Source organism: Pongo pygmaeus, chromosome 1, assembly GCF_028885625.2.
Source record: "Pongo pygmaeus isolate AG05252 chromosome 1, NHGRI_mPonPyg2-v2.0_pri, whole genome shotgun sequence".
Classification (NCBI taxonomy): Eukaryota; Metazoa; Chordata; class Mammalia; order Primates; family Hominidae; genus Pongo; species Pongo pygmaeus.
Window position 1 is genome coordinate 44,334,338 of NC_072373.2, and position 23,626 is coordinate 44,357,963.

At 41.1% G+C, this 23,626-nt stretch overlaps 1 protein-coding gene across 3 annotated transcripts in view; it reads left to right on the forward strand.

Annotated features, from left to right (window-relative positions):
* Positions 1–1,143: 1,143 nt before the first annotated feature.
* The window catches only part of RBBP5 (RB binding protein 5, histone lysine methyltransferase complex subunit), a 36,031-nt gene continuing 13,548 nt past the window's right edge, over positions 1,144–23,626 (forward strand). The window contains exons 1-8 of one of the 3 annotated variants that reach the window (XM_054466758.2): positions 1,144–1,552; positions 7,488–7,513; positions 8,414–8,586; positions 18,247–18,387; positions 19,390–19,552; positions 21,683–21,792; positions 23,172–23,291; positions 23,379–23,532. In XM_054466758.2, the coding sequence (XP_054322733.1) occupies positions 1,534–1,552; positions 7,488–7,513; positions 8,414–8,586; positions 18,247–18,387; positions 19,390–19,552; positions 21,683–21,792; positions 23,172–23,291; positions 23,379–23,532 (906 nt within the window). In that variant the 5' untranslated portion in view covers positions 1,144–1,533. The remainder of the gene's footprint in view (positions 1,553–7,487; positions 7,514–8,413; positions 8,587–18,246; positions 18,388–19,389; positions 19,553–21,682; positions 21,793–23,171; positions 23,292–23,378; positions 23,533–23,626) is intronic. The other 2 variants (XM_054466769.2, XM_063646782.1) reach the window with 2 other exon arrangements.

Sequence of the window (23,626 nt, forward strand, 5' to 3'; positions counted from 1 at the left end):
CGGCCTCCCAAAGTGCTGGGATTACAGGCGTGAGCCACCGCACCCAGCTGCAAAAGGCATACTTTATAAAGGTCCAAGGATAATGGAAATAGAAGACATTAATGTGACATGTTCTTGGGAACTAATTGGATACACCAAATATTATCTTTGACTAGTTTCTGGACCTCTGCTTCATTCTGCAACCTGCAGCCAACTACCATGGTGTCCATCTATTATTAGGAGCCTTAAATAGCTCCTTAATTCACACTTACTCTCTTCAATCGATATGTCAGATTGTGGGGGCCACTTAATTCCCATTCCAAATTCTTGGGACAGGAATTTAATTGGGTTGAGCTTAGGTCAGGTGCTTACTGAAAGAGCAATCAACTGGGGCCCAGAGACAGGGTGCACTGTGTGAATGAGGCTTCTTTTTCTGCAAATTTGTCAAGTAGAGGTGTACTGGACTAGCTACAGAATTTGCAGGGCCCTGGGCAAAATGAAAATGCTGGGCTCCCTAGTTCAAAAGTTTCATTATTGTTTCCAAAAGTTTGCAATTGCAGACAATACTGCAATTAATAACCTAGTGTATGTGTATTTTTCCATTGTCGGAGACCTAGCCCGAGTACTATTTTCTGCAGCGAGCCTTTGACGTTCTTTCCTTTTTCTGATGAGCCACAGCATTTACAGTAGGAATTTGTTCATATAAAATTTGCTCTTTCCCTAGATACCAGTAACTGGACTTCTCTAATTGCTTTGGGTATCTCATTGGAGTTCCGTATGATTGAGCTCCAGGAAACTCAGTCCACCCCTCATTCCAATTCTTTTTCACAGTCTTTTTCACAGCGTCCCGGTTAACACCGGTAAAGGGTAAAATCTTAGATAATAAGGTTTTTATTATCTTAACATAAACAGGCCTAACATATGTTGTCGTACCTTTCTGTAGGATCAATGGCATATCTTTACAAATGAGAAATAATTTTCACGAGACTGAAACACCCTGCAACGCCGCCTACATCCAGGGTAAGTACGCGCCTTGGTGAGGTCAGCGGCGCCACACACCCGAGAACTAGGGGACGACCTTCCCTGCTTTCTTGCATTAGTAGGACTTATCCGGAACCTTTCCTGCGGAGTCTGAGGTAGCCCGCCCGGACAACGCCGCTGAACACACAACAGGGCAAGAACTAGTAGGTTAACTGTATGCCTGGAATTTCTACCTCACCTACATGTTCCCGGAGCAAATAGCCTTAAATCTTTGCGCTATTTAAAGTCCCTAGTGACGATAACATTGTTGTACCTCAGCAAAGTTCATAATTAATTGTTTCCGAGGGAGTTTATGCTTGATTTTGGTCAGGCATATATTTGGGCAGCTCACCTGAAACGAACAAGGAAGGCGGGGGAAGAAAGCGGAAGCCGCGGGGCCTTCTAAGTCCGAAAGTCTCCGGAGCTTGCGCCTGGCTCTTCGCGGCGTCCACCACTTAGACGCAAGTTGTTGAAGCCGGCGGGGGAGAAGGCGTTGTTGCCGGAGCTGAGACCGGGCGGCCACAGTCCGCAGGGATGAACCTCGAGTTGCTGGGTGAGAAGGGCTATGGCTGCGTTTTAGAGAAACGTTGGGTACTGGAAAGGAGGGAACCCAGGCGGGAGGGGAGTCAGGCTGCAATCTTAGGGACACTGTTCGGCTATGGATCATTGGGCACACCTGATGTGGAACAGCAGCGGGAGGAGGAAGCCCACCTTCTGCCCAAGTAGGTTGCATTGCCCCTCCCGAGGCCACTTTCATATCAGTTATGGAGTGATGGGGACAGACAGTTTGTGACTTAGCTTTGATTATGAGGATCGCAGGTGTTGAAGTAGCCCAGAGCAAACAGGACCAGAGTTGTTGGAGATGGAATTTGAAGAAGTGAGGCTTGGGATGAAACTTTGAAGACTTGTCAGGGAATTGGGTGCCTGGACAGGTTAATCTTTTTGTAGAAAAGAGATGTCTAAGGAGGGGACTTGGAGATCTTCTGGTAGAAGCTTCTCATTGAACAGATGAATAAAGGCTCAGAGGGTAATGGCTAGGCACTAAGCAAGTAAATGGCATAGTTGGCACTGGAATCCAATTATCCTAACTTTTCTGTTTAAGGTCCTTTACTAGGGACGATGTGTAAAACAATGAGGTGTGAAATACGGAGGGAGTTGTCTTTTGTCACCCTCACTTTGAGCCATTGCCTCCTTACCTCCTATCCATATTATTTAAAAACTGTAGGTCCTTTCTCCTGGACTTCCATTAGGTGACATTTAGCATGGTATTCTAGGGGTAGCTGAGGTTTTCAAGGACTTCTGCACTACTTGCTGTTCCTAATGGTTAGATTTCTCTTTAAAAAAATCAGAAGATGTGTTAATTGTCAAAAGGGCTACAAAGATACATAAAAAATGGTCTTTGCCCTTAAAGAGCTTTTCATTAAGCAGGGAGTTTAAGGTGATTATGTAAAATAGCTGTAGGATATTGCAGAATGTAGGCAGGCCTGAAAAAGTCGTTACCAGTTGCTAAGAATGTTTGGAACAGAGAGTGAATGTCTTTGGGGCAAAGGAAGAACTCAACCAGGAAAAACAAACCCCCAAAACCTGTGGAGGAGTTGGAGTTTTAAGTGGACTCTTTTTTTTTTTTTTTTAAGGTGGTCTCGTGCTGTCGCCCAGGCTGGAGTGCAGTGGCACAGTCTTGGCTCACTGCAACCTCTATCTCCTGGGTTCAAGTGATTCTCGTGCCTCAGCCTCCTGAGTAGCTGGTACTACAGGTGCTCATTGCCATGCCTGGCTAATTTTTGTATGTTTAGCAGAGATGGGGTTTCACTGTGTTGGCCAGGCTAGTCTCAAACTCCTGGCCCCAAGCAATCCACTCACCTCAGCCTCCCAAAGTGTCCGGCCTTAAGTGGATTTTTAAGGTTGGTAAAATATCAACAGGCTGAAGTATGAAAATATGGGAAGGATGTTCAGTAGGCATCAGTGAGAGAAGACCTAAAGAACTTTCCTGCTTGGCCAGGTTGTGGATAAAGAGAATGCCAGGGGATGGGATAGGTGCCATCTATTTTGTGTTGGTTCTCGAATGCCTAGCTGAAAAGTTTGGGCTTTTTAGGGAAGGTAGGGTAGATCCTTTGAAGGGTTTTGACTTAGTAACTCAATCAGAGCTATGAGTCTGTAAGGTTTGTCTGACAGCGATGTGGAGTTGAGTTTTGGAGGAGTGTAAAACCAGTTTGGAGGGGTAGATTATATGAGTGATAAGGAAGGCCTGAGCTAGGAAATAGAAAAGACATTGAGGAGGTAGGGATGACAAATTTGAGAATAGATTGCATATAGTGCTGATGAGTAAGAGAGTGACATGAAAAATGATGAGAGCAAATAATGATGCTATTGATAAAGTGTAAGGACATTGGAAAAAGACAGCTTTGGAGATGTTGAATGAGGCCTAGGGGTCAGGAGACAGGTTTGGATTTATGGGAGAGATTTGTATTCTTACAGATGGGCTCATTGAAACCTTGTGAATAGAGGACATGATCTAGGGAAAAAGTGGGAGGGGGAGAAAAGAAAATTGCCAAGCACACAATCTGTAGTTAGAGGTTAGGAGGAATAAGTGGAGATAATAAGTTAGCTAACAGTTATAAAGTACTTTCTTCTGAGCTAGGCAGATTTTCAAGTGTCTTCCATGTGTTAATCTGTGTAGAGGAAGAAGAGAGTACAGATTGGTGTGGTGTCTTCATAGAAGCCAGTCAGAGCAGTTGAGTCTGAGGGCTGAGAATGGGTTGCTCTGTTTAGTCCTTTGGCAGCTTGGGACCCCTCAGCAGCTGGAACAGAAGCCAGATTACAATGATTTTAGAATGGTGTGGGAGACAAGGGCAAAAGGTTGACCCTTATTTTTAAAAACTTAAGGATGGAAGAAAGGTGATAACGCTAGTACTTTGAAAGACTAGCAGGATCTTGCAAAAGGCTTTTCTTGAATGATACAGAAGATTCATTAGGATAAAACTTAGGAAGGAATATTTATTTTTATTTATCTTTTGAGACGGAGTCTTGCTCTGTTGCCCAGGCTGGAGTGCAGTGGCACAATCTCGGCTGACAGCAACTTGCGCTTCCCGGGTTCAACCGATTCTCCTACTTCAGCCCTCCCGAGTAGCTGGGATTACAGGCACCCAACACCACACCTGGCTATATTTTTTGTATTTTTAGTACAGACTGGGTTTCACCATGTTGGCCAAGCTGGTCACGAACTCCTGACCTCAAGTGATCTGCCCACCTTGGCCTCTGAAAGTGCTGGGATTACAGGTGTGCGCCACTGTGCCCAGCCAGGAGGGAATATTTAGCACTGGAAGGTTAGACAAATTAAAGAAGCCTGGGTCCGAAAGATAACAGTCTCTGAAAATGGCTCTGCATTTTAAAGTGAGAAAGTTAATGATTACAAATAAAGGGAAAGGAACAGAAGTAATGTGATTGTGGAAGCATACCGAAGGACATCAGATGAAGGAAATGAGTGACAATGTATTTTTGATGTGGTTACTCTAGTGGCTCATAGGTAGACACTAGTTTTACTTCTGCAACCACTTTTTGAGCCCCTGCTGTGTATTTACCAGTGTGCACTGGAGATACAATTAAATAAGATTATTTGTCAAACTTATTTTTACCACAAATCACAGTAAGAAATATATATTCTATCACAGTTCACTACATATACATACACGTGTAACTAAGTTTCTCAGAATTATATTTAATCCTTGTTATGTTCAGTGTCCTCTGATACTTTCTTTTCTTTTTTTTTTTTTCTTTAGACAGAGTCTTGCTTCTGTCGCCCAGGCTGGAGTGCATTGGCACGATCTTGGCGATCTTGGCTCACTGCAACCTCCGCCTCCTGGGTTTAAGCAATTCTCCTGCCTCAGCCTCCCGAGTAGCTGGGATTACAGGCGTATGCCACCATGCCCAACTAATTTTTTTTGTATTTTTAGTAGAGACAGGGTTTCACCGTGTTGGCTCAGCTGGTCTCAAACTCCTGACCTCGTGATCTGCCCACCTCGGCCTCCCAGAGTGCTGAGATTACAGGCGTGAGCCACTACACCTGGCCGATATTTTCTAATCTATTGAAACATTTGTTCCAACTCACTAAATTAATGTATCCATTTATGGTGGATTGTGTCCTACTGTTTGAAAAACATTGAAATAAGATACCACTTTTGCCCTTGTAAATAGATGTAAGAGGAGAGACAAACAAGTAACTGTGTATAATATGGAACCACAATAAATGAATGAGCTATGGGAATCCAGCTAAAAGCACTTACAAGCAGTTGAGGTGGAGTGTGGTGGCTCACGCCTGTAATCCCAGCACTTTGGGAGGCCAGAGTGGGTGGATCACCTGAGGTCAGGAGTTCAAGACCAGCCTGGTCAACATGGTGAAACCCCATCTCTACTAAAAATACAAAAATTAGTCGGGCATGGCAGCGCGTGCCTGTAATCCCAGCTACTCAGGAGGCTGAGGCGGGAGAATCACTTGAACCTGCGAGGCAGAGGTTGGAGGGAGCCGACATCATTGCACTCCAGCTTGGGAGACAAGAGAAAACTCTGTCTCAAAACAAATAAATATATATATGGATATATATATATGTACACATACAGAAAAAAAGTCTCCCCATCCCAAATTTTAAGTGGGGTTTATCCTTTTATACCTTTTTCCTTGCTCATATAAACACATTTACACATAAATTTGTTTATTTTTATTTTTATTTTTATTATTCTTCTTTTGAGACAGAGTTTCCCTCTTGTTGCCCAGGCTGGAGTGCAATGGTGCGATCTCGGCTCACTGCAACCTCTGCCTCCCAGGTTCAAGAGATTCCCCTGCCTCAGCCTCCGGAGTAGCTGGGATTACAGGCATGCACCACCACGCCTGGCTAATTTTGTATTTTTAGTAGAGACAGGGTTTCTCCATGTTGGTCAGATTGGTTTTGAACTCCCGACCTCAGGTGATCCACCCATCTCGGCCTCCCAAAGTGCTGGGATTACAGGCGTGAGCCACCACACAGGCTCTTTACACATAAATTTGTAAGGACTAGGCCGGGCGTGGTGGCTCATGCCTGTAATCTCAGCACTTTGGGAAGCTGAGGCAGGTGGATCCCTTGAGGTCAGAAGTTTGAGACCAGCCTGGCCAACATGGTAAAACACTGTCTCTACTAAAAATACAAAATTAGCTGGGCATGGTGCCACATGCCTGTAATCTCAGCTGCTGCTCAGGATGCTGGGGCAGGAGAAGCGCTTGAACTTGGGAAGCAGATGTTGCGGTGAGCCAAGATTGCACCACTGCACTCCAGCCTGGGAGACACAGCGAGACTCCATCTCAAAAAAACAAAAAAAAAAACCCCAAAAAAACTAAAACAAAGAAATAAAGAGAATTTCATGTTTAATCAACTGCTATTTGCTGTTGCAACCTAAATGCTGTTATTAGTCAGGAAGGGGTGTGATTGCTGCTTTTAATAAAGGTTTCAAGGTTTCAGAGAGTAATTGTGATAATTTGACTGATATGAATTGACTCTTGCCTTTCCTTGCACTTTTTTTTTTTGAGACAGAGTCTTGTTCTGTTGCCCAGGTTGGAGTGCAGTGGCATGATCTCAGCTCACTGCAACCTCCGCCTCCCAGCTTCAAGTGATTCTCCTGCCTCAGCCTCCTGAGTAGCTGGGATTACAGGTGCACACCACCACACCTGGCTAATTTTTGTATTTTTAGTAGACACGGGGTTTCACGATGTTGGCTAGGCTGGTCTCGAACTCCCTTGTGATCTGCCACAACTTGGCCTCCCAAAGTTCTGAGATTACAGGCGTGAGCCACCGAGCCCGGCTCCTTGCTCTTACGTTAGTAAATTTGGAAATAAATTGTGAAATGCCCAAAAGGTGTGATGGAGAAAGACTGTTGCCAACTTGGATATGTCAGCAGTTCTCAAACTTTTTAATATCAGGATCCTATTATACTTTTAAGAAGTAGAGCACCCCCAGAGAGTTTTTGTTTATGTAGGTGATATCTACATAAACACCTACCAGTGTTTACCAATTTAGAAGTTAAAACTGAGATAATATTTTTAAAGCATATTATATAGAAATAACCATAATAAATCCATTACATGTTTATGTGAGTAGTTATTTTGTTTTCAAGAACTAAGTATTTAGTGAGGAAAATGCCACTGTTGTGACATTTTTACAAATCTCTTCAATGTTTGCCTGAATAGAAGTTGGGGGACTTCTCACATCTGCTTCTGCCTTCACTCTATTTCAATATCCCAGGTCATATAGTCTCAGGAAAACTCATCTGTATACTTCTGAGATAATGAGAGTAAACAAGTCATCTTAGCAGGATCTTGAAAATCTGTGTGGCCTCATGGAATGCCTGAAAGGGCATCATATCCCCCTTTCATTTTGTCAGCCCCTGCTATACACTGTTCGTGAGTTGTATGATCCTTGCTATGTGGTACATGTGCCATCAACTCTTTCTTTGCTTTGTTGCAGAGTCCTTTGGGCAGAACTATCCAGAGGTAAGAGTATAGTGTTGTGGTGATTTTAGGAACATACTAACTTTTGGGTGTTTATGTTAGAACAGAAAATACTTTTTGATCCTTGTGTTTTGACAGGGAAGCATTAAGTGTGATAATATATCTTTTGCTATAATAAGGAACTAGTGTATAATTTTGATCAGGGAGGAAATAGGCAATGTGGGCTAGAAATCTTACCATGATGTTGTAATCTTACAGTTCATTTTCCTTTAAATAAAAGAAAAACTTTCATTGAAGGATTTTTCACAAACACCACCATCATAGGTTTGTGTTTTTCTTGTTTTGATCAGTGTTTTTACGTAGTAAAGCAAAATGTATGCTATAGATGTGCTTTACTTTTTTAAGTGTAAAACTATTTTGTAACACTTGAATGTTTGAGGATAGACATTGTGGTTATTTTAAATAGCTTGGTATTGATATGAAATAATTTGACTTCTCTAATGTTATGCATCGTAGGCTATTCCAGGGTTTTTTTTTTTTTTAATTATTTAAAAAAATTCTTTTAAATTCTTTTTCTTTAAATTCTTTTAGTTTTAAATTCTTGGAATAAATTCCCGGAATTACGATGACTGCATCAATAGATACGACTTTTTAAATACTTCTGTTATATTTTGCCCATTTGCCCTCCAGAAAGTTTATACAAAGTTATAGTAGTGATGTAAGGGATTGATCACATCTGTTTCCAGAATCCATGGTTAGCTTTAATAAATGTTTCTTCATTTTGGCTATTTTAATAGATATAAGAAGACACAGAGAGATTATTTTGGTATACAGTGTAATTTGTATTCAATAAAAGTATCACAGGTGATAAAGAACCTTTAGGAAATAATTTGGATGCCTGGCTATTGTTGTCTCTATTCTTGTATTTGTTTCAATTTTTAGGAAGCTGATGGAACTTTGGATTGTATCAGCATGGCTTTGACTTGCACCTTTAACAGGTGGGGCACACTGCTTGCAGTTGGCTGTAATGATGGCCGAATTGTCATCTGGGATTTCTTGACAAGAGGCATTGCTAAAATAATTAGTGCACACATCCATCCAGTGTGTTCTTTATGGTAAGACATTTTTAAATTAATATTTAAATATGAGGAGAATGAATGATGACTATATATTTGCAGATCTCATTGTAGATATTTTAATACTTAGATTTTTAAATATTCAGCCATTAGTAATACAGTTTATCGTGGTTTATGTAGATCCTGAGTCCATGCTGTCTTTGAAGCACCTTTCTTGGGAGAAATTCATTGTATTATGGATCTGTATCAGGCGCTGAGAATCTCTCAATACTGAAATGAAATATTTTCAGATTGTAATTGTAGTATAATTGTGATATTGACTTTTCATTTAGAATAAAAATTCTCGGTTAGGACAGAAGCTTGGAAGTCATCAAGTCCAATTTTGTCCAGGTTACTGAATTCCAGTAATTTTAGTGATCACAAGTATGACTATTCCTTCAATGAAATATAGTTATTAAGGCTTTATAGCAAATGTAAAAATAGTTGAAATCTGCTGTAACATAAATTCCCATTGATTTCACTCTTACTCTCTGAAACTATTTGCTTCAGAAAATTTTATTTTGGGCAGCATTTTTTTTAAATGAACTTGGGGCCAACCAAAGGACCTAATCAGATCAAGGTTAAGTCTATCTCCTTTTGTCTAAATGGTATTATAAAGCACTGGATTGGGAGGAGGCCTGAATCACAGTAAAGTTTGGCTAGTAAAGTACTGGTGGCCTGGGCCAAAACTTTTCTTTCATATCCAATAATCCAGGAAGCCCTGGCCTGGATGATCTCTTATGTTCCTTCCACTGCCTTTCTGTTTCTTTTTTGTTGTGTTCTTGCAATAAAGATTTAAATAGGGCGGGGCGCGGTGGTTCACGCCTGTAATCCCAGCACTTTGGGAGGCTGAGGCGGGTAGATCACTTAAGGTCAGGAGTTTGAGACTGGCCTGGCCAACATGGTGAAACCCCGTCTCTACTAAAAATACAAAAATTAGCCAGGCACAGTGGCGGGTGCCTGTAATCCCAGCTACTTGGGAGGCTAAGGCAGGAGAATCTCTTGAACCTGGGAGGCAGAGATTGCAGTGAGCTGAGATTGTGCCACTGCACTCTAGCTTGGGCGATAGAGCGAGACTCTGTTTCAAAAAAATTAAAAAAAAAACACATATTTTTAACAGCTTTAAGAGGGGTGTGTGTGTGTGTGTGTGTGTGTGTATGTGTTTCACATAATATAAAATCTAGAGTGTACAAGCCACAGGTTTTTATATATTCAGAGTTGTGCAACCATCATCACAATATAATTTTAGAACTCCTGGGGAGATGCGTTGGCTCATGCCTATAATCCCAGTGCTTTGGGAGGCTGAGATGAGAGGATTCCTTGAGCCCAGGAGACCAACATAGTGAGACCTCATCTCTACAAAAAGTGAAAACATTAGCTGGGTGTATGGTGCACATCTGTAGTCCTGGCTACTTAGGAGGCTGAAGTGGGAGAATCACTTGAGCCCAGGAGTTCTAGGCTGTAATGAGCCATGATTGTGCCACTGCACTCCAGTGCCTGGGTTACAATAAACCTTGTCTCTTAAAAAAAAAAAAAAAAAAAAAGAACTCTTACCTATTAAAAATATGTGTGTTTTTATTATATAGTAATATATACTTATTCTAGAAAATCATGGAAAATAAAACAAAATAGAAATAACTAGTATTTTCTGTAGTCCTCCTAACCAGATACTACTACTTTGTATGTATAGATTTTTGTTGTTGTTGTTGTTGAGACAGGGTCTTGCTCTGTGGCCCAGGCTGGAGTGCAGTGGCTAGTCACAGGCATGATCACAGTTCACTGCAACCTTGAAATCCCAGGCTCAAGTGATCCTCCTGCGTAGCTAGGTCTACAGATGTGCGCCACCATGCCTGGCTAATTTTAAAAATTTTTTTATAGAGACAGGGTCTTGCTGTGTTGCTCAGGCTTGTCTTGAACTCCTGGCTTCAATCGATCCTCCCGCCTCAGCCTCCCAAAGTGCTGGGATTACAGGTGTGAGCCACCATGTCTGCTCAGTTTCTAGATATGATTTTTTTAAGCATAGTTTGTAATTGTGCTATATTCTGTATTTTGCTTTTCCCTCGTAATACTGTCTTGACATTTTTCTGCTTGAGTAGCCTTTAACAACTTTTTAAATGACCATATATTGTCTGATAAACCATAATTTACTTAACCATTTTCTGTTTTTTTTGCCTCGATTACATAGTGTTTAGTGAATGTCTTTGTGCCATAGTTTTTCTTATATATTCATTCATTCATTCATTCAGCAGGTGTTGACCATGAGTTATGTACCAGGTGCTATGTTAGGCTCTGGGGACACAAAAACAGATGAGAAATTCTAGATGATTAGTGGGAGGTGGATTTGCATATAGGTACATATACTAAACCTTTATATGTCCTATACAAGAACTATATTTAAGATTTAGTGGAGATGAAAGCACAAAGAAGGAAGTTATCAATTGTAGTGGAGGGGAATAATGGTCAGAAAAGCCGTCATAGATGAGATAATTTATAACTTTATTTTATTTTATTTTTTTGAGACAGAGTCTTGCTCTGTTGCCCAGGCTGGAATGCAGTAGTGCGATCTTGGCTCACTGCAACCTCCACCTCCCGGGTTCAGGCAATTCTCCTGCCTCAGCCTCCTGAGTAGCTGTAATTACAGGTGCATACCACCATGCCCGGCTGATTTTTGTATTTTTAGTAGAGACAGGGTTTCGCCATGTTGGCCAGGCTGGTCTTGAACTACTGACCTCAGGTGATCTGCTCGCCTCGGCCTCCCAAAGTGCTAGGATTGCAGATGTGAGCCGCCACGCCCAGCCAGATAATTTATAACTTTAAATTTGTAAGATAAGTAGATGTTTGCCAGATATATTCCAAGCAGAGGGCACTGCACAGGCCAAGGCATATCAGCTTGAAACAAGTATGGTACAATGGGGAACTACAGATATCAGGATAGCTGGATTGTGGTATGGGCCATACGGTATGACAAGAGCCAAGGTAAACCAAAGTCCTCATGGAGAACCTCGTCTGCCATACTCATGAATTTGATTCTTAGCTTGTATGTACTGTGAAGTCATTAAAGATTCTGGCAGGAAAATCACATGATGAGCTTTTATTTTAGAAAGATCTTCAAACCAACAAGTAGAAAAGAGATTGAAGGGGCAACAGTGAGTGAACATAGGATAACTGCTGTGGTCTAGGCTGGAGATGATGAGTGTTGCAGTAAGAAAGGAGCCAAGTTAGACAGATGTGAGAAATGGTAGAAATAAGAGGACTTAGTCATTAATTTGATTGGGGTGTGAGTGAAATGGAGAAGTTAAGATGATTCTTAGGTTTCTGGCTTGGTTGAAGATACTCATTAATGGAAGATTTGAGGGGGAAGTGGTAAGTTTGAGATTATGGTTGCATGTCTCCTATTATTTTCATGTTAGTTTATTGCAAATATTTGTGTTAGAGTATCTTCCCTGTAAGATCTTAAGTGCTGTTTGAATACGAACCTTGTGTGCCATTTCACTGCTATGTTCTCAGCTTCTAGCGTTGTACCTGATATACAGTAGCCATTCAGATACTTGTCGGATGAATGAGAGATGTCCCAACAAGCATCTGAGATACCTAAAGGGCATTTGGTGTATGAGTTCTCATTACAGTAGACTTCCAGAAGTGTGTTATTAGTCAAAGGATATAAAGTAAGAGATTTTTCAACCCCTCCCTCCAACATTTTTAACATTTTAAAATCACAAAACCTGTACTTGATTATTTAAAAGTTTTTAATTTTTTTATTTTTTTGAGACGTAGAGTCTTGCTCTGTCACCCAGGCTGGAGTGCAGTGGCACGATCTCGGCTCACTGCAACCTCCACCTCCCAGATTCAAGTGATTCTCCTGCCTCAGCCTCCTGAGTAGCTGGGATTACAGAAGCAGGCCACCACACCCGGCTAAGTTTTGTATTTTTAGTAGAGGTGGGGTTTCACCATGCTGGCCAGGCCGCTCTTGACCTCCCAACCTCAGGTGATCTGCCCGCCTTGGCTTCCCAAAATGCCAAGATTACAGTCATGAGCCACCGCGCCTGGCCGTTTAAAAATATTTTTAAAAATTAGAAGAATATATAAATATGCAAAGTAAAAAATGAAAGCCCTTTGTCTACTTCTTAGGGTAATCACTGTTAAAGAGTGTGGAATATATCCTATCTATAAGATATCTATATCTTTTTATGTGGGAAATAATTAATATATATATATCCACATAATATGTTTTTAAACAAAAATAAATATATTTTGTTCTGTAGCTTGCTTTTCCACTTAGCATATAGTGGATATTTCTCTGTGTCTCGTTATTTTAAATAGTTGTGTCTGTAGAGTATTGCACAGTATACATGCATCATAGATTTAACTGTTCCTTATTTGAGCATATTAGGGAACAAATTTTACCAAGAGAAGTTTTGGGTAGGCATGATAGCTGACTTCAACTATTAGTAAAGTTGATGTATGAAAGAGAGAAAAAATGGCCCAGGATGTAGAAGCAGAACTGGTAGGTACTGGCTGGGCGCGGTGGCTCATGCCTGTAATCCCAGCACTTTCAGAGGCCGAGGCTCACCGATCACTTGAGGTCAGGAGTTCGAGACCAGCTGGGACAACATGGTGAAGCTCCGTCTCTACTAAAAATAGAAAAATTAGCCTGGTGTGGTGACATGCGCCTGTAATCCCAGCTACTCGGGAGGCTGAGGCAGGAGAATCGCTTGAACCCGGCATGTGGAGGTTGCAGTGAGCTGGGATCTGCCTAGGCGACAGAGCGAGACCCTGCCTTGGAAAAAAAAACCCAAAAAACAAAACAGAACTAGTAGGTAGAGAACAGAAGTTAGCTATAGGGAAACAAAAGTTAACCCCAAGTAGAGAGGAGCTCCCAAGCAGAGGTGCTGTGGATGGGATTGACTGCCCAGGAGAGAGCTATCTGAGAGCTGTTCCTGCCTGAGCTTGCTGCCCACCTTGTTAGGATGCTGCAGAAGAAATTTAAGCACTGGATGGGGGGCCATAGGTAGACTTTAGCACATTGGAATCGGTAAAGACCCATCTGTCTTTGGGAAAGAAGCTGTGAGAAAGTATGATAATTCCTAATTCTTGAGCTTATCAAGTTTGGAATTGAAGAATAAATTTTTTTTTAGTTTTTACTTTTGTTTATAACTTAATTTTTAGTTAGATTTCCCTCCATTATGACAGAAATACAAGCTTGCTGTGAAAGAAAACAAAAATTATAGTGCAGTAGCAGTAGGATTTTTTTAATTTTACCCCACCCACCCCCTAGTACAGAAGAGTTTAGAGGGAAAATGGAATCATAGCTAACATTTTGTTCTATAGTCAAATTGTGCTAAAAGGCCTACAAGAATAGCAACGAAACCTGTTCCTTTTTTCTCCTCACTCTCAGTCTTGTGCCATTCCCAGTAGACTTCTATTTTTGGGGGCCATTTCTTCTGCTGTTTAGCTTCATATTTCTGATATAATGTGTATTGCTTTTTCTTGGTTTGTTAATTTCAGAAATTGGGTTTCCTGTTAGAGTGTATTTGAATTTTAACTTACCCTTTACCCTCCCATCATCATCATCATCATCATCATCCATCCAGCTATTGGCTTTTTTTATTGTGCACCTTTGCATTTTAACACCTTTAGGCCTCTTTAGAGTTGACATTCTCTAGAAGGACTCACTGATTGCCTGACTATAGGTATTCTAGAGCCGGTAGAAGAGAGAGACCAGAGTCCTTTTGTGCGCAGGCTTTAACTTAATCCCTCTATATTTATCACCTTAGCTTACCCCTGCCTTCCTCTGTTCCTGGAGTCCTGAGTCTGGCAGTATATTTATTTTGTCTCTGATATAAATAATTTTTTGAGCACTTATTATGTACCGGCATTGAGTACTTATTATGTGCCAAGCTAAGAATTCTGTATGTATTAAATTCTCTCAACAGCCTTCTGCAGGTAGATACCGTCTTTATTCCTATGTTATAGATGAGGAAATTGAAGCCCATAAAGCTTAAGTAACTTGCTAAGATCACACAGCTAGGAGGTAGTAATGTCTAGGCTTGAGTAGAAGTCTGACTTTTGAGCCATGTTCTTAACCATGGAGATTATATTGCCTGCTGAGTTTCTCAATAGCATCTCCTGTTGATTTCAAAACCTGGGTAAAGTATCGGTTTTGGGTTATTTTTTACCTGTTCCATTTGTTTTTTGTTTTTGTTTCCTGCCTTCCTGTGGGCTACTTGGACAAGTTTTTAGAATTCCATTTTGCTTTATCTGTAGTGTTTTTGAGTGTATACCCTTGTGTAGCTTTAGTGGTTACTAGGTTTTACATCATACATTTATAACTTACCACAGTCTACTGGTGATAAGTTGTATTGGTGAACATTTTACCAGTTCAAGTGAAGTGTAGGGACCTTACCTTCCTGTTGTCCCCTTGTCCTTCCTTATATGTAATATAATTGTCTTAAATATTTGCTCTACATACATTGAGACCCACATAAGACAAGTGTTAAAATATGTGTTTCAAACATCAAAACTCAAGAAGAGAAAAAGTAATTTTTTTTTTTTTTGAGACGAATTCATGCTCTGTTACCCAGGCTGGAGTGCAATGCTGCGATCTCTGCTCACTGCAACCTCCGCCTCCCGGGTTCAAGTGATTCTTTAGCCTCAGCCTCCCGAGTAGCTGGGACTATAGGCGTGCACTACCACACCCAGCTAATTTTTGTATATTTAGTAGAGACCGGGTTTCACCATGTTGACCAGGATGGTCTCGGTCTCTTGACCTCATGATCCGCCCGCCTTGACCTCCCAAAGTGCTGGGATTACAGGCGTGAGCCACGGCGCCCGCCTTTTTTTGTTTGTTTGTTTGTTTGTTTGTTTGTTTTGAGACATTTTCGCTCTTGTTACCCAGGCTGGAGTGCAATAGCGTGATCTCGGCTCACTGCAACCTCTGCCTCCTGGTTTCAAGCGATTCTTTAGCCTCAGGCTCCCAAGTAGCCGGGATTATAGGCATGTGCTACCACGCCTGGCTAATTTTTGTATTTTTAGTAGAGATGGGTTTTCAGCATGTTGGCCAGGCTGGTCTTGAACTGTTAACCTCAGGTGATCCGCCTGCCTTGGCCCAAAGTACTGGGATTATAGGCGTGAGCCACCGCACCTGGCTGAGAAAAAGTAATTTTATCTACCCATATATTTATACTCTTTTCATTGTTCATTCTTCCTTCCTGATGTTCTAAACCCTTCCTTTAATCTTTTCCAAACATTATGTAGCCATTCCTTAGAGTATGTCTGCTAGCAACAAATGTCTCAGTTTACCCGTTTATTCCTGGAATGACAGTTCTTTTCTTTCAGCGCTTGAAAAATGTGCCACTTCCTTCCGGCCTTCATGGTTTCTGATGAGAAATCCCTTTCCATTCATATTGTTGTTCCCCTATAGATAAGGCATCATTTTTCTCTTGCAGCTTTCAAGATTTTTTCATTGTCTTTAGTTTTCAGAAGTTTGTATTTCTCAGAGTGGATTTCTTTGGGCTCTTCCTAGTTGATGTTCTTGAATCTGTAGGTTTTATATCTCTTGCCAGATTTAGGAAATTTTCAGCCATTATTTCTTCAGATAACCTTAACATCCCAGTCTGTATTCTGTCCTTCCAGGATTCTGATGACATGAATATTAGATCTTTTGTTATAGTTCTACAGGTCTCTGAGGCTCTGTGTGTATAGATATATATGTGTGTGTGTGTGTGTGTGTGTGTGTGTGTATATACACACACACATATATACACACATATACACACAGACACGTTATATATATGTCTATGGTAATTTTTATTCCATCTTCCAGTTTGCTAATTCTTTCCCTTTTTTTTCTTCCATTGGCTGCTGAATTCATCTATTGAGTTTATTTCTGTTACTATATTTTTCAGTTTTAAAATTCCCATTTGGTTCTTCTCTGTATCTTCTATTTCTTTGCTAAGATTTTCTGGGCTTTTTTCCCTATCTGTTTCAGGCGTGTTCATAATTGTTTGTTGAAGCATTTTTATGATGGCTGCATTATAATCCTTGTCAGATAATTCTAACATTTATGTCATCTCTGTATTAGTGTCTATTGATGTCTTTTCTTATTCAAGTTGAGATTTTCTTTGTTCTTGAGTTGACAAGTGATTTTCAGATGAAACCTGGGCATTTTGGGTATTATGAGACTATAGATCTTATTTATTTTTTACTTTTTCTTGAGACAAAGAGTCTCGCTCTGTCGCCTAGGCTGGAGCCCAGTGGCGCCATCTTGGCTCACTGCAACTTCCGCCTCCCAGGTTCAAGCGATTCTCCTGCCTCAGCCTCCCCAGTAGCTGGGACTACAGGCGCACACCACCATGCCCGGCTAATTTTTTGTGTTTTTAGTAGACAATGGGGTTTCACCATATCGGCCAGGCTGGTCTCAAACTCTGGGCCTCAAGTGATTTGCCTGCCTCGGCCTCCCAAAGTGCTGGGATTACAGGTGTGAGCCATTGCACCCGGCCTATAGATCTTATTTAAATCTTTTAGTTTAGCAGGCCTCCTCTGATACTGCACAGGGAAATGGAGTGTGCCATCTTGTTATTGCCAGAGGCGGGTGAAAGTCCAGGTTTCTTCTTACTTGGCCTCATTACTGCCGGGTGGGATTGGAAGTTTAGGCTCTCCACTAGGTCTCTGCTGATAACATCCTGTCTGGGAAGGATGGGAATTCCTTGTTCCTTCTCTCTATGTGTCCTTCTCTGACACCATGGTGGTGCGACCTCATTACTGCTGGTGGTAATGCAAATCTGATTCCCTACTGATCCTTCTCTGACACCACCCCAGTGAGGTGGGGAGGGTGCCTTGTTATAGCTGGATAAAGGTGAAGTCTAGGCTATCTGCTTGAACCTGGCTAAGAGGGGGATTTGCAGTTTTTCCGTGATGTTTGGCTGGCATAGATTGGTTATTGTCTTAAAGTTTTCTGTCTTGCCAGGCTGTCCTTTTCTGGTCCCTTAGCTGGGGAAAGCAAGCTCTTCTTGGGGCTTTTTGTGCATGCCCACTGGCATTACCAGGTTGTTGGCTTCTCCTTCACCCAGAACAGGGAACATGAGGCAGAAAGAAAATTCAGGGATTTCACTACTGTGTCACTCTTAAGATTCTGCAGTCTCTGGCTTGCCTGTCTTTTGTCTACCTTTTGGAACATTTTTTGTCTGTTTTATATATGATGTCCAGTGTGTTTATCTATACTTATCAGGAGGAATTAATTCTTTCTCAGTTTCTTTTTAAATTATTTTAAATGACAGATACTTATCATTTTTTTTGTTTTGTTTATACCATGATGGTGCTACTTCTGAGATAACTTCAGAAAGTTCAAATATATCAACCCTTAAAGCCCAACTGATTTTTTAGACTCTTCTAAAATGTTTTAATCTCGTATTTCACTGAGTCACTTGATAGTTTTATCTTGAAATATTATGAGCTTCCATTACTAGATAATAAAATGTCATGAAAACCTTCTTATTTATTGCCTAGTTGGAAAAGCTTATGGATTTGAGTATACGTGGAACAAAACCAAAAACATTGTTGACCTGTGCAGTTGCAGCAATGTGTGTGACTTACACAGTTTATTCATGAGAGCGGTATGATATACTTAGAATATGTGCTAAATTACCCCTTTTTTTTCCTCAGCTGGAGCCGAGATGGTCATAAACTCGTGAGTGCTTCCACTGATAACATAGTGTCACAGTGGGATGTTCTTTCAGGCGACTGTGACCAGAGGTTTCGATTCCCTTCACCCATCTTAAAAGTCCAGTATCATCCACGAGATCAGTATGTTTAAGCTATTTGTCTCCTGGGGTGGGGTCTAATTCTATATGGATTAGCTCTGGGCTCACGATAATTTTAGTTTATGGTTTTAGAAGGCAAATACACATCTCTTCAAACCTTCTACATAAAATAATCTTTCCGTCTAGGTTGGCTCTACTGAATACATTTCTTTCTTTCTTTCTTTTTTTTTGAGACGGGGTCCTGCTCTGTCACCCAGGCTGGAGTGCAGTGGCGTGATCTTGGCTCACGCAACGTCTGCCTCCTGGGTTCAAGATTCTCCTGCCTCAGCCTCTCGAGTAGCTGGGACTGCAGGCGCGTGCCACCATGCCTGGCTAATTTTTGTATTTTTAGAACAGATGGAGTATCCCCATGTTGGCCAGGTTGGTCTCGAACTCCTGACCTCGTGATCTGTCCACCTCAGCCTCCCAAAGTGCTGGGATTACAGGCATAAGCCACTGCGCCTGGCCCTGAATGCAGTTTTTTAAATTTAAATTTTAATTTTTTTGAGATGGAGTCTCGCTGCAATGCCCCGGCTGGAGTGCAATGGCGCAGTCTCAGCTTACTGCACCCTCCTCCTGTTTTCAAGCAATTCTCCTGCCTCGGCCTCCCAAGTAGCTGGGATTACAGGTGCAGGCACCACATCCAGCTAAGTTTTTGTATTTTTAGTAGAGGTGGGGTTTCACCATGTTGGCAGGCCGGTCTCAAACTCCTGACCTCAAGTGATCTGCCCGCCTCAGCCTCCCCAAAGTGCTGGGATTACAGGCGTGAGCCACTGCACCTGGCCTCTTACTTTTTTTTAATGATCATGTTTTATTTCATCAAGATTAATTTTACTCAGAATTTTCCCTGTTATTAGACCTGTGGATTTTATGCTTTTTCACTGTTTCAAATTTGCTTGGGCCGGGAGAATTGATGAGGGTATGGACAGGGATCAGGGAAAAGGACAGGGAATCAGCTTGCTGATACCAAAGCAACAGCCAATGTACTGTTCGTATTTTTAAACAGGAACAAGGTTCTCGTGTGTCCCATGAAATCTGCTCCTGTCATGTTGACCCTTTCAGATTCCAAACATGTCGTTCTGCCGGTGGACGATGACTCCGATTTGAACGTTGTGGCATCTTTTGATAGGCGAGGGGAATATATTTATACGGGAAACGCAAAAGGCAAGGTGAGCCTAAAAGCCAGCAAATCAGGCATCTTGTACACTGGCTCATTTAATGTTTACTTATTTTGTTTCTTTTGAAAATTGTTTTTATTCTTGGACTAAACACAGCTCCTTTCTGCAGCAAATGTAGTCTAATTTTCTTCCATCTCTTAATAATAATTTTTGTTCTTTGGATTTGGGTGATAGAGATTATTTGACCTAGAAAAGCATGGAAGGACCTTTACTGGATGCTCATAATGAAGGGCCATTAGGAAATTATAAAATTTCAGTGTCATGTTATCAACTGGAACACTGCTGATCAAAATGTCTTAATATCTGGTTTTATAAAAGATTGTATAATTCAGGCCAGCTTAACTTACAGTACTGAGACTTATTCTTCTTTTTCCTTCTTGTTAAACTTCTGACCTTGCCTTTTGGAATGTGTAGGCCCTTTTCTCTGGAATACATTGTAGAAGGTGTTTCTTCTGTGGAATAAGAAGTCAGGTTAGGTGACCTTTTAAAGATTCTTTTCATGCTTCGAATAGTTCCACTGGGCATCTTGATTTATTTTTATTTTTATTTTTTGACTGGGGCACATGAGTTAGTATAATTTCATGGCTATTTTAGAAAGGCAATTTTTGCTTTTTTTTTTTTTTGAGATGGAGTCTCACTCTGTTGCCTAGGCTGGAGTGCAGTGCATGATCTTGGCTCACTGCAGCCTCCATCTCCTGGGTTCAAGTGAATCTCCTGCCTCAGCCTCTTGAGTAGCTGGAATTACTCCTTACCTCAAGTGATCCGCCCATCTCAGCCTCCCAAAGTGCCGCGATTATAGGTGTGAGCCACTGCACCCGGCCTTAGAAAGGCAATTTTTTTGTTTGAGACGGAGTTTCGCTCTTGTTGCCCAGGCTGGAGTGCAATGGCACGATCTCAGTTCACCACAACCTCTGCCTCCCGGGTTCAAGCGATTCTCCTGCCTCAGCCTCCCGAGTAGCTGGGATTACAGGCATTCACCACCACGCCTGGCTAATTTTGTATTTTTAGTAGAGACGGGGTCTCTCCATGTTGATCAGGCTGGTCTTGAACTCCCAACATCAGGTGATCCACTTGCCTCAGCCTCCTAAAGTGCTGGGATCATAGGTGTGAGCCACCGCACCCGGCCTAGAAAGGTGATTTTTAAGAAATTGTGATAAAATACACACAGCATAAATTTTTACCATTTCAGCCATATTTAACTGTATAGTTCAGTGGTAATTAATGTACATTCACTGTATTGTGCAATGATCACCATCCATCTTTAGAAATCTTTTCATCTTGTAAAACTGGAATTCTGTACCTGTTGAATCATGACTTCCCATTCCCTGTTCTCTGCCAGCCCCTAGAAACACCCTTTGACCTTCTCTCTTTATGAATTTGACTACTCCAGGTACCTCATATAAGGGGAATCATATAGTATTTGCCCTTTTGTGACTGGCTTATTTCACTTAGTTAATGTCCTCAAGTTTCATCCATGTATGTAGCATGTGTCAGAATCTTCCTCCTCCTTTTCAAGGCTCAATAATACTCCATTTTATGTATATACCACTTTTGTTTATATGGCTTGTCTGTGGATACCTGGGTTGCTTCTATATTTTGGTTATTGTGAATAATGCTAAACATCATATTTTAAGAATAGATTGGCCAGGCACGGTGGTGAATGCCTGTAATCCCAGCACTTTGGGAGGCCGAGGCGGGCAGATCACCTGAGGTTGGGAGTTTGAGACCAGCCTGACCAACATGGAGAAACCCTGTCTCTACTAAAAATACAGAATTAGCCGGGCGTGGTGGCGCATGGCCTGTAATCCCAGCTACTCAGGAGGCTGAGGCAGGAGAATCGCTTGAACCCAGGAGGCAGAGGTTTGCAATGAACCAAGATCACACCATTGCATCCAGCCTGGGTGACAAGAACGAAATTCTGTCTCCAAAAAAAAAGACTAGATTAAGACCTTGTCTTATTTAAGGAGGCGAAATGGCAATACCAGTTAGTCAGGTTGAATATATGGGAATAGAGACATTTGCATTTTTACCCAGTCTTTATGCAGTATCAGAAACAAGCCAAATCTAATTATTGTTAGTTATCGGAGCACTTACTTTTTTCCCCCCTCCTTTAAACTTTAGATTTTGGTCCTAAAAACAGATTCTCAGGATCTTGTTGCTTCCTTCAGAGTAACAACTGGAACAAGCAATACCACGGCCATTAAGTCAATTGAGTTTGCCCGGAAGGGGAGGTGAGTGAGATCTTACCTTTTAAGGGACAGTTTTAAGAGTGAATAGAATGCAAAAATACATGGAGATTTGCAGTTTTCATGTATATTATACTTAAACATTTTTTAAAAATGTACTTAAGGTTTTTAGAAACTTAGAATATCTGGTTTTTGAGTTCATAACGTTTCCTGCAGTAGTTACATCTTCCTTATCTGGAGGTTATCAGGTGGTTACCTTACAGAAAAATAAGTAAGTGGTCAGTGCTTAAAACCAAAATGCCTGGCATATAGTAATCACTGGGTATGTATTAACTGTTATTATCATCAGAACTGATGTCATCAAATTCACATTGTAACTGAATACAGCCTATTTACCCTTTTAATTTTGGATGTTATTCTGGTAAGTTTGGTTACCTAGTTAGAAGTCGTAGAATATATCAACAGAAATAGGAAATAGGTTGTCAGTAAGAGGTAATAGTCCTCCTATTTTGTTTAGGAACACTCATACATGACTTAGAGCAGGGGTCCCCAACCCCCGGGCCACGGACCAGTATTGGCCTGTTAGGAACCGTGCCGCACAGCTGGAGGTGAACATTACCACCTGAGCTCTGCCTCCTGTCAGATCAGCAGCAGCATTATATTCTCATAGGAGCATGGACCCTGTTTTGAACTGCACACGTGAGGGATCTAGGTTGTACACTCCTTATGAGAATCTAATGCCTGATGATCTAAGGTGGAACAGTTTCATCCTGAAACCATAACCCTCCCGCCAGCCTGGTCCGTGGAAAAATTGTCTTTCACAATACCAGTCCCTGGTGCCACAAACGTTGGGGACAGCTGACTTAGAAAATATTAATGTTCAAAATTCTCTTGAATTAAGAAAAGGTTATAGTCAGTGAAGTCTGTAAGAAAGTGATGAAATAACTAATATTTTATACAGTTATTATATAACTTATATATAATAGTTATTATATATAATAACTATATATCTTAGTTATTCTAAGATTTTCAATGTCATTACAGTAAAAATGACATTTTAAAATGACATATTTAGTTTATTACCTCATTTAAAAAAATATGTGTAAAACAGGCCAGAGAAATGAAGTATTTATATCCATTTCACTGTAAACTTGTGAATTTAGGAAGCTGATTTCAGTAGAGAGGTCTTGGAACTTAGTTAATACTGACAGTTTGTATATTTTGGGTTCAGGGATACACAGGAAGTATAAAACATATTCCAACTTCAAATTGTATTTTGGTTTGGGAGATGACAAGTAGATATATAAATATTCTAGTCTATTACTTTGATTTTTCCTCAATTCTTCCCTAGTTTATTAGTCGTTTTGTAGTACTATGGAACAGATTTCTGACCTCTGGTGTTGATATTTTTATCCTTCCTGTAGTTGCTTTTTAATTAACACAGCAGATCGAATAATCAGAGTTTATGATGGCAGAGAAATCTTAACATGTGGAAGAGATGGAGAGCCTGAACCTATGCAGAAATTGCAGGATTTGGTGAATAGGTATGTATCACAACCTAGAAGAATATGTGATCATTCATGACCTGGACTTGAGTTCCAGCTCTCCTTGGTACTTTCCTTGTCCTTTAGGACCCCATGGAAGAAATGTTGTTTCTCTGGGGATGGGGAATACATCGTGGCAGGTTCTGCCCGGCAGCATGCCCTGTACATCTGGGAGAAGAGCATTGGCAACCTGGTGAAGATTCTCCATGGGACGAGAGGAGAACTCCTCTTGGATGTAGCTGTGAGTACATTAGGACATTGCTTTTGTTAGTCACATAATCCAAAAAATCTGAAATCTGTTCTTAACAACCTGTTTTTCTTTCCTTTGCTAAAAT